The sequence below is a fragment of the Monodon monoceros genome, unplaced genomic scaffold, assembly GCF_005190385.1.
Source record: "Monodon monoceros isolate NGI ecotype Baffin Bay Population unplaced genomic scaffold, NGI_Narwhal_1 Super_Scaffold_18, whole genome shotgun sequence".
In the NCBI taxonomy this organism is placed as follows: Eukaryota; Metazoa; Chordata; class Mammalia; order Artiodactyla; family Monodontidae; genus Monodon; species Monodon monoceros.
In genome coordinates this window covers 78362515-78374235 of record NW_021703774.1, presented here as the reverse complement: position 1 = coordinate 78374235, position 11721 = coordinate 78362515, and the positions used below count along the sequence as shown (strand labels likewise).

General features: G+C 41.8%; 1 protein-coding gene across 1 annotated transcript in view; it reads right to left on the bottom strand.

The window, feature by feature from the left end:
* Positions 1 to 5596: 5596 nt before the first annotated feature.
* VTCN1 (V-set domain containing T cell activation inhibitor 1) overlaps positions 5597 to 11721 on the bottom strand; it is a 63169-nt gene continuing 57044 nt past the window's right edge. The window contains 1 exon segment of the mRNA XM_029228683.1: positions 5597 to 9022. Within this exon segment, the coding sequence (XP_029084516.1) occupies positions 8901 to 9022 (122 nt within the window). The 3' untranslated portion in view covers positions 5597 to 8900.

The following is an 11721-nucleotide window of genomic DNA, read 5'->3' as shown; positions in this document are numbered from 1 at the left end:
ACCAAAGCACATCACAGATGCCATCAGGCAGAAGCCTTATTATGCAGTAATGACCCCCTGCACGCCCCATCCCCCAATTGACAATGCACAGATTGCGGTCACTGTACACTTCCAACAAATCTGGGTATAGCTTGTAGCCAGTACTGCTCCTTGAAGTTTGACTTGTTCCCTCAAATTGTTAATACTTCTGAAATGTTTTAGCTTTTGGCATCTGGATTTGAGCTTCCCTAGATGTTTGTGGTGTACATCATATTCTCGTCTTTGTACTTCAGTTAATACGGTGCATCTGGTGTCTAATGCCTCTGCAAGTATCACTATGTGGTGATGGACAAGGCCAAAGAATTAACCTGGGTTGGGAGTCGTTATGCTTTCACAGTTTACTTTCTCAGTTTGGTTCAGCATTATTCTCTTCTTGCAAACGGCTGTTTGGGAAGAAGCTGGGAATGCAGCAGAGTTATTTCAGAAGTCCCCTGGGAATTAGCTCTTTAGCAATTAAATTATCTTTAGACTTTATTCCAACTACCAGTGTGATTTTGAGCAAGTTATATAGCCTGAGGATAGCCAGTTACCCACACTTCACCCTGGGCCTCTGAGTCTTCATCTGAAAAGTGAAAGGACTAGGAAAGAGGATTTTGAGGTCCTTCCACCTTTAAGATTTTGAGAATTTGATAATTCCTGACTAGTAAGAATCAGATTGTTTTGATACTAGAGCAATGGGTTTGTCCACCCGTGTGTATTCTCCCACGTTCATCTGCCTCAAGTCTACTGTCACCACTTATTTTCCCAGATGGAGACTTGGCAGGCTGGTAAAGCCTAATGTAGTTTCGTTAAGAAACTAGACCCAGCCACCTTGCCCATACTCACAGGCTCCTGTCATTCCCTCCCATTCATTTATCCATTCATTCATCCGTTCATTCAACAAACATTTATTGAAGGCCCGTTATGTGCTATGTACTAATCTTTAAAACCTGATGTATGGCTTTTTATCCATTTTCCCTTATACTCGCGCTCTTTGACAAACTAGGCAGACAACAGCATAGGAAATGTATATTCAGTCATTCTCTTGAATGGTCAGAACTCTAAAATCAAGTTTTCTATAACAAAATGTAATACAGGCACAGTAGGTCCAAAGTGCCAGGGAGGCAGTGGTCAACATGCAAAAAGTGTGGGAAGGGGCCTGGCAAGAAAACGTTCTTTTCCATCAAAGTTTCATTCCTCAGGGCCTCATTTCAAAGGTTCATTGCCCCTGCTTTCAGAAATCTCTGTTTCAAGGAAGTTACATGTTTTTGCTGCCTTAATTTGAATTTTGACTAGGCAGAGTGCTGAGATCTAAATCCAGACTGAGAGAACTTGTGATGGAACTCAGGCAGCTCTCTCACAGGACTTGATTTGTAGAGTAGAAAGAAAGGAAAGGAACGTAGAAGCTCAACCAGCTGAAGATAATCCATCAGGAATTCCTGGCTGCCTGAAACAGTTCTGGCTCTCTGTGCTGAGGCAGCAGCCAAAGAGAGAGGAACTAACGCCCAATTTTAGGAAGCAAACAGGTTTGTTTGCTCCCCTGTTTTCTAGATCCTTTTCTACTCTACATTAGGGTTTCTTAATCTCAGCACAATTGACATTTTGGGCTGGATAATTCTTTGTTGTGGGTGGCTGGCCTGTATGTTGTTGGATGTTGAGCAGCATCCCTGGGTTCTGTCCACTAGATGCCAGTAGCACCTCCAAGTTGTGACAACAAAATTGTCTCCAGAATTTCCAAGTGTCCCCTGAGGTGGTGCAAAGTCACCTGGTTGTGTCCCACTGCTGTAGATGCTGGTGAAAGCTGAGGTCATCACTGTCCATGCAGGATATGAAGTAGAAGCCTCAAACCCTGTGATGGCAGGATATCACACACAGTCAGGATGAGAGGTCTTCTTTTCCTGGACCATTCAAGGATGAACATCATCTGAGAAGTAAAATAGCATTAGTTTGTTTTAAAAATCAGGTGTTCACATAGTTTAGAAAATCAGTGTTGCCCAACTACATTTTTGATGTTAAAATTATGATGATTTTCCACATATCTTAAGCATGTGTCAGGTGGGAGGAGATGCCAGGGCACTTTCGCATTGTAAATGAAAAGTGAATCATTTGACCCATCACTAAAATACAGCTACCTCTGAATTGTGAAGTGGCAGCTTACTGGCAGCTTCTTACTGAATCCACCAGTTTAATTTGTGGATTATAAAATGTGGATATATTGCAATCAAAACTTTCTAGAAACTTCCTCAGAGCAACATTACAGCAATATAGCTAAAGATTCTGAGACAAATGAGATGCAGTATCCCATTCTCTCACTCCCTGGATGGGGATGGGGAGGTCCCTGAGATATGGGGATATACTTGTCTCTACATTCACTTTACTTCAGAGCCTAATACACTTCTCTAGTTCAGATGAATTGTTTCCCAACTTTTCATATATGTCTTTGAAGATAAATTTATCTTCTTCATATTGAAGTCTTCTGTGGGTTGCTTTTGGCTCCTTCTTCTTGATGTTATTTGTTCACTCCTGAGTTCTAGACATAAATTCATTTCTCCCCAGAACTATAAAACTAGGTCATATCTTGTGGTGAAATAGTTCTGCAGATTCCTGGAATTCTGAAAATAACAGCAATAGGATACCATTACAGCCATTCAACAAACATTTAGCAAGAACTAAAAGTCTCCCTTCCACTTGTTTTTCTGTATTTTGATGATATTCTGTTGAGGCCACATGGTATCATGGGTTGCTAGGGGAAAGGAGATGGCTTGAATCTTCCCTTAAGGAAAGGGATCATCCTCAGAGCAAACAGGAACTGAGAGGAACTATGGGCAGGCTCCTAGATAGAAGTGGAAAGGTGGCTTCTATCTGAGTTCTCAACCAGGCAATGTGTGTGACCTAAAGTGTCATGATCAGTTATAATATGTATCTCAAGTAATGATCTCTTCATTTATTTTTTTAAAATTGATTTAAGGTTATCCCTCTGTAATTCTAGAGAGAAAGAGATGGAGCTGCAGCTAACCAGGTAACAGTATATAACCCTTTGTGTACTGCATGTGAACATGTATGTCTTGGTTTATTTTAAAAAAAAAAGACTGCAAATTTTACTGCTCTAAGGGAATACAAGATAAAGATGAATAAGCTATAATTTATAGGTCAGATTATCTAGTCACAGTATATTAAAAACTCATTTCCTTGTGGGACTCAAGGAAAGAAGAAAGGGCTCCTTCTACTAATGAGATACTCAAAGGATAGTTTCCTTAGGGAAATCTCCCTCCAGTGATAACCATGGAGGTCGGAAATGATGGAAACTGGCAGATTTCCTTACAAAGAATCTGTTTTGTGCACTTCACCATAGTGTTTGGAGAACAGGAGAAAGAATGAAAAGCAGATCAAGAGATCCCCAGCCAAGATGGTGGAGTAGAAATACCCTGAGCTCACCTCCTTTCACAGGCACACCAAAATCACAACCATTTGCAGAAAAACCATCGATGAAAAAGACCGGAGCCTACCAGAAAAGATCTTCTACAACTAAAGACATAAAGAAGGAACTACAATGAGACAGGTAGGAGAGGCAGACTCAACGATATAGTCAAGTCTCATACTCCCAGGTGGGTGACCCACAAACTGGAGGATAATTACATTGCAGAGGTTCTCCCAAAGGAGTGAGAGATCTGAGCCCCACATCAGGCTCCCCAGCCCAGGAGTCCTGCACCAGGAAGACAAGCCCCCAGAACATTTGGCTTTGAAGGCCAGTGGGGCTTACTTTTAGGAGAGCCAAAGGGCGGGAGGAGGAGAGACTTCACTCTTAAAGGGTGCACACGAAATCTCACATGCTTTGGAACCCAGGGCAGAAGCAGTAATCTGATAGGAGCCTGGGTCAGACATACCTGCTGATCCTGGAATGTCTCCCAGAGAGGCAGGAGGCAACTGCATATCACCCTAGGAACACAAGAACTGATGGCAGCCATTTGGGGGAGCTCCCACCATGTAGACACTGGTACTGGCAAATGCCATTGTGAAACTCTCCTTCTAGCTCATCAGCACCAAGACCTGGCCCCACCCAACAGCCTATAGTCACCAGTGCTGGGATGCCTCAGGCCAAGCAGCTAACTGGGCAGGGACACAGCCCCCACCCATCAGCAGACTGGCTGCCTTAAGACCACCTGAGCCCATAGCTGCCTCTGGACATGGCCTTACCCACCAAAGGGCCCAGGACCCAGCTCCACCCACCAGTGGGCAGGTACCAGCCCCAGAATCCCCTGGACCCTGATGCTGCCCTCCAGGAAGCCTATTCTAGCCTCTGGGCCAGCTTCATCCACAAGGGGGCAGACACTAGATGCAAGAAAACCACAATCCCAGAGCCTGAAGACCTAGCCTGCCACCAGCAGGCCAGACCCTGCCTTGGGGAGCAGCTGGGCCCCAGCCCTAACCACTAGCAGGCCAACGCAAACTTTGAGACACCCCAGACCCAACTGTGTCAGGAACTGCGCCCATGCCCCCCCCCCCCCCCAGCAATCCAAGACCAGCCCTGGGACCCCTGGGCCCTGCAGTTGGACTCTAGGACATGGCTTTGCCCACCAGTAGACCGGCACTAACACCCTTGCTTCACCCATCAGTCAGTGGACAATATTACCAGAGTTTTCTGGACCCTGACTCCATCCACTCATGACCCAGCACTATCCCTGGGTCCCTGTGGGGTTCCGCAGTCAGCTGCCTCTGCAGCCAGCAGCCTCCACATGAGACAGGGCCTGGCAACGTTGGACCAAGGGCTAACCAAGCTTACTAGACCTCCCACATAGTCAGCCTGCGACAACAGGAGGACCCATGCAATCCTCATATGAAGAACTCTAGGGCATACAGCTTGAGTGATGAGAGAGGAGTGTGCTGTTGGGACGCATAGGAGGTCTCCCACAAAATATCACTTCTCCAAGGTCGTAAAATGTAACCAACCTACCAGATACATAAAAATACAAACAGCAAGGTAGCAAAATGAGGTGACAGAGGAACGTGTTCCAGATGAAGGAACAAGATAAAACCCCAGAAGAACAACTAAGTGGAGATAGGCAATCTACCTGAGAAGGATTTCAGCGTAGTGATTGTAAACATGATCAAAGAACTAGGGAGAAGGATGGATCCAAAGAGCGAGAAGTTAAAAGTTTTTAACAAAGAGTTAGAAAATATATATTGATAGAACAACCAAACAGAGATGAAGAATACAATAACTGAAATGAAAAATATACTAGAAGGAATCAACAGTAGACTAAATGATGGATCAGTGAACTGGAAGACAGTAGTGGAAATCACTGACGCTGAACAGAAAAAAGAAAAAGGGATGAAAAGAGGACAGAGACCTCTGGGACAACATCAAGTGTACTAATATTCACATTATAGGGGTCCCAGAAGGCAAAGAGAGAGAGAAAGGAACTGAAAACATATCTGAAGACATAATAGCTGAAAACTTCACTACCCTGGGAAAGGAAATAGACATCCAAGTCCAGAAAGTGCAGGGAGTCCCATCCAGGATTAACCCAAAGAGGAATACACCAAGACACATTGTTATTAAAATAGCAAAAACTGAAGATAGAGAATATTAAAGGCAGCAAGGGAAGAGCAACAAATAACGTACAAGGGAACTCCTATAAGGCTATCAGCTGACTTTTCAGCAGACACTCTGCAGTTTGGAAGGGAGTGGCACAATATATTTAAAGTGATGAAAGGGAAAAACATACAACCAAGAATACTCTAGCCAGCAAGACTGTTGTTCAGCTTTGATGGAGAGATCAAAAGCTTTACAGGCAAGCAAAAGTTAAGAGTTCAGCACTACCAAACCAGCTTTTCAAGAAATGTTAAAGGAACTTCTTTAAGTTAAAAAGAAAAGGCCAAAACTGGAAACATGAAAATTATGAAAGGAAAAAGCTCATAGGTAAAGGCAAACATAAATGTAGGAAATCATATCATGCACAAAGCTAGTAAGAAGCTAAAAGACAAAAGTAGTAAAAATCATCTATATCCTCAGTAAGCAGTTAAGGGATACACAAAACAAATAGATGTAAAGTATGATATCAAAACAGTAATCGTGAGGGAAGGAGAGTACAAACGCAGGGTTGTTAAAATGCATTTGAAACTAAGAGATCAGCAACTTAATACAATCATGTATATATGTGTATAGATTGCTATATAAAAACCTCATGGTAACCACAAATCGAAAACCTATGCTAGATACACAAAAAAGTAAAAGGAATCCAAGCATAACACTAAAGATGGTCATCAAATCACAAGAGAAGAGAACAAAAGAAGAAAGGGACAAGAAAGACAGAAACAAACCCCAAACAATTAACAAAGTGGCAACAAGAACACATACATATCAATAATTACTTTAAATTTAAATGGACTAAATGCTCCCGTCAATAGACTTAGAGTGGCTGAATGGGTAAAAGAACAAGACCTGTATACATGCTGCCTACAAGAGACTCACTTCAGATCTAAAGACACACAGACTGAAAGTGAGGGGATGGAAAAAGTTATTCCATGAAAATTGAAATCAAAAGAAAGCTGGGGTGGCAAAACTTATATTAGACAAAATAAGCTTTAAAATAAAGACTGCTGTAAGAGACAAAGAAGGACACTGCATAACGATCGCGGCATCAATCCAAGATGAAGATCTAACAATTGTGAATATATATGCATCCACCATAGGAGCACCTAAATACATAAAGCAAATGTTAATGGACGTAAAGGGAGAAATCAGCAGTAACACAATAATAGTCGGGGACTTTAACACCTCACTTACGTCAATGGACAGATTTTCCAGACAAAAAATCAGTAAGGAAACACGGCCTTGAATGACACATTAGACGAGATGGCCTTAATGTCTATATCTATATCTATCTATCCATATATATATAGATATAGATATCACATTTCATTCAAAAGCAGAATACACATTCTTTCCAAGTGCACATAGAACATTCTCCAGGATAGATCACATGCTAGGCAACAAAACAAGCCTTGGTACTTTTAAAAATTGAAATCATATAAAGCATCTTTTCCAGTCACAGTGCTATGAAACAAAAGAAGTCAACTACAAGAAAAAAAGACTGCAAAAAAAAAAAAAACACACCGAAACGTGGAGGCTAAACAATATGCTACTAAACAACCAATGGGTCAATGAAGAAATCAGAGGAAATAAAAAAGAAATACCTAGAGACAAATGAAAATGAAAACACAATCCCAAAATCTACGGGACACAGCAAAAGCAGTTCTAAGAGGGAAGTTTAGAGCGACACAAGCTTACCTCGGGAAACATCTGACCTGATCCCACAACAGCCCCATAAGAAAGGGTTTCCTCTGATTTCGTTGTTTGCATACCACCTTTGCAATTTTTATAATATCCATGTACTACCTTTTATCTAAGTATACAACTTTATATTTGTATTTCAACCACTTTTTTTAATACATCTTTATTGGAGTATAATTGCTTCACAATACCATGTTAGTTTCTGTTGCACAACGAAATGAATCAGCCACATGCATACACATGTCCCCATATCCCCTCCCTCTTGAGCCTCCCTCCCATCCTCCCTATCCCACCCCTCTAGGTCATCTCAATCACTATTTTTTAAAATAAATGTAAAAATTTTTTTTACCACACTCAAAAAAGCAAAGCAGATCAACAGATTTTTGTCTGCCCTTGAGGACTTAACAATCTAGGCAAGGAATATATGTGCCTTAGAGAGTGTAAGATATTATAAATTATACATGCTCACCAAGGGGATGTGAGATAAAAGGACCAGCAGGAAATGGGTGAAGGAAGTGTGGACCTGAATTAGCATAGAGTAGAGGAGATTTCCAGGAAGGGGCAGAGAGAGAGGGAGCAAGGCTAGAGAGCAGTAGTAGGTAGCTGAGAGAAGGAGGAACCTTAGGGAGAGAAACTTAGAGAGCTGTGACTGCATAGCTGAGGACTTTAACTTTGATATACTAGTGCCCAGAGAGTCACTTTAGGTTGCAGAGTAAAGGACTGCTGTGATGAAAATAGCATTTGAAAAATTTTATTCTGGCACCTTGTTTCCTATCACCTGAAGCAGAGGGAGGAGCAAGTACAAGGTTTTAGAACTAGTCGGGGCATGAGATGATTAGGGTCAATCTGAAAGACAACATGGGCAAATACTGTAGAGCTTGGTAACAAATTGACCTGAAGGACAGAGGGGGACAAAAATAGCTCTAAGGTTGTGAGCCTGGTGCATGGTGGCAGTGCCACTGAGTAATGTGGTAGTGTTGACTGTAACTTCACAAGCTCAGCTGTATACAAATTCCACATGCAGAAGAATCTTCAGAAGGAGATGTCCTACCAGTAATTAGAGCCAAAGGAGTGAAGTGAGAGTGGGAAGTCTTAGCAAGAGGGCTAGTTGGTGAGTGCTTTGTCAAGTCTCCAGTCAACAGGGGCTTTGTTGAGGGGGGCTGGGAGGAGGCCACTTATGCGAGCGATTATGCTCATGTCATGATGTTTCATTGTGAAATCCAGAGTAATGAGTCAGGGCCAAATATCTCTTCCTCTTCAATAAGAGATGTTTGCCTTCAAGGATGACTGAATAAATGAAAAGGTGTTTGAATTTACACAAATATTTGAATTGCATAGAGTTGTTTTTCCTGTACGTCTGTCAGTGGGGTCTCTACTCTTTGTTAACAAATGCTTACCTTTCACAATAGCAGTGGAAATAGTGCCTACTGCCCTGACGTTATTAAATGTTTCTCTCTGGGGCTGGTGCTGGGAGCTGCTTGATTCCTGTTAGGGACACAAACACACATAGTGGCTCCCCGACACCATTCGTGATTCATCTCACCTGTCGTACCAGTGACTCTGCATGTTTCTGTGTAGCCAAGGTGCATTATTTAAGCATCAGGTAAGGGCAGAGAGGCAGGAGTACCCAGGTGATGGCAACAGAAGAGACACACAGGGAAGCCTTTGAGTTCAGCAGCTGGAGGTGACTTTGCCTTTTAATCTCAGAGTCTGTAAAGGGAGAGAAAAAAGTTCAGGGTCATAGAGGAAAAGCTGGATGTCTCCTTCACATGGCTGGTTAGCAAAGAAAAATACCCCCAAAAAACAGAACAAATTGTTCCTAATATAACTTGTGCCCTAATTTGAGGGCAGTTTTGTACCCCATTCTCTGCCTTTCTGTAACTAGCTTAAAAGCAGAGCTTTCCCTTTCTGCAAAGAAGTTCCATTCTCTCGTCCACTCCAGTGAGCACTCAGCCAAATGAAAAACGAATCCAATAAACACATTGCTATTGGTTACCAAATAAAGAATAGGTTAAACCAACAGCCATGGCCAGTCCTTGGTGTCAGACACATTTTTTTCCCTCTAGGCAGTGACCTTTACACGTTCTGTGTCATTTGCTTTCATCACACCACTACAGAGTAATGAGAAAGTATTGTTCTCATTTTGAAGTAGAGAAAGGCAGAAGTGAAGAAATTAAATTACTCTTTACTCTATTTTCTCCCTCGACAGTCCAGTGTCATTTAGCTCATTTCAGCTCTGACACTTACTAGCTGTGTGACTTCAGGCAAGTTTAGGCAAGTTACTCTGTATGTGCTACAGTTTCTTCATCTATAAAATAGGGCCAAAATAATAATAATCAACTTCATAGGATTCTTGTGAGGATTAATGAGTTAATACAAGTAAAGCACTTAGAACCTGGCACCATAGTAAGCATTCAGTAAGTATTAGCTGTCAAGACAATAACAGTAACCCCACTCAAGCCTAATAAACGTTACTTCCATTAAGCTGATCATTTTCCAAATCCACCTCCTTAGCCCGAATTCTGTCCTAAATTCCACATCTGTATTTACAGTTGCTACTATATGTCAGTTAAAAATATAATTATTCAGCAAATATTTTTGAGCACCTGTTTGAGTTCAAAGGAGTCCAATAAACACCGTCTCCCCAGCTGAGTTCTGAACCAATTAAAGAGCAAGACAAAGTGAGGCAACTGGAAGACTAAAATCACCTTTATTCCTGATAAATCTGATAATAAAGGATTAAGCTTTGTCTGCAGGGAAGTGGGCTGCAGCCCAGACTTCCCCAGTGACAGGCAGCACAAGACTGGGGAAGGCTTCCTCCCACAAGGGCAGATTCTACCCCTGAAAACTGTTGGCTTAGAGGAGAAGAGTAGAATGTATACTTCTGGTTAGCTAGAGAGAAAAGGAAAAATGAGGAGCTGAGCTATTTATACCCAGCTTCTCCTAATAAACTCACTAATCGGGAAAGTTAATTTCTCTTCCTTTGGGGAAGAGTGAAAGAGGAGAGAAGAGAGACTAGAAGGGTTACGTTGGTGGGGATCTCTTCCCGTGGAAGGAAACGAGGAGGGATGAAGCAGTCTCCCCCAGACTTGGTGTATGCTGGGTAATGTGCTAAGCACTGGACATCTCTACCTTTGTACATAGTGGGCACTTCCAACTCAACAGCTCTAAAATCTTCATCTTTTTACTAGACATGTTGCTTTTCCTACATTTTCATTTTTGTTGTTGGTAGCATTACTAACCTCCTGAGCAACCTGGATATAGCAATAGCAGACCCCTTTTGACTTGTTCCTTCTCTTGTCCTTCACATTTGTGTCACCAAGGCCTGTAGGTTATTTTCTTCATTAACTTTTGATTCTCCCACCTTTCCTTCCCGTTGTCACTGCCCCAGTTAAGGCCCTCGTAATTTCTCCCCTGGACATTGACATAGGCTTCTGACTTCATGCCTTCCTAGTCTATCAAAACCATTCTTTTTCTTCAAAGCCCAGCTTGAACTCTTCCTCATCTATTGAGCCACTACAGTCATAATTAACTGCTCTTTCCTGTGGGTACCGTATCCACACTGATTAACTTCTCTTATGACAACTGTGCTATTCATCTCAGTGTTTCATGGGACTTACAAATTACTTTGTATATATTTGGCACTAAATAGATACTTGTTGAATGAATGACCCAGATGAGCAGTATAGTTAGAGAACACAGGATATAAACCTCATGGCCTCATTCAGTTGTTTAAAAACTTACTTTGTGCATGGTAAGAAGGAATTATGTTATTTTATCTTAATTTTGAGCTATGTCATGCTTCTAAAAGTTGGATATAGTCCTAGTAATGGTACATGGAACACTTGTTCTGATGTATCCTATAAGCACGTATGGAAAAAGAACCTGCTCACTGAATAAAAGCTGTGCCCAATTTCTGTGGTTTGTTTGGTTATTGCCATTTCTATTAGAAGACATTAGTTATATAGTCTGGAGCTTTTAATTGAGATCTAAACTCAAATACTGTTGTTAACACTCATTGTTTTAAATGCCTAATGCTTATTTCCCCCTTCTCTTCTGGGAAGTACCCCCTTCCATCCAGGTACTGCCTCATTGGTCTAAGTATGGGCAGCTGACCCAAGTCGAGCTGTTCTGGGAGTATATTCAATAGAATCAGACTGAGGGATTGAGCTTCCGTCTAGTTACTCTCTTGAGTGAAAGAGACTTTTAAAGGTAGGAGCTCTTGGCAACCATATTCTGCCCTATAGACTAAAACAAGAGAGAGTAAATTAGAGAGCAAAGAGAATAAAGTAGAAATGAGAGACAAAGAATGGAATTTAAGTTCTTGGATCCAGCTGTTATTGAAGCCACACTGCACTTTCTGTCCTTGGTTTCATGAGACATCCTAATACCCTTCTAATAACTTCCTT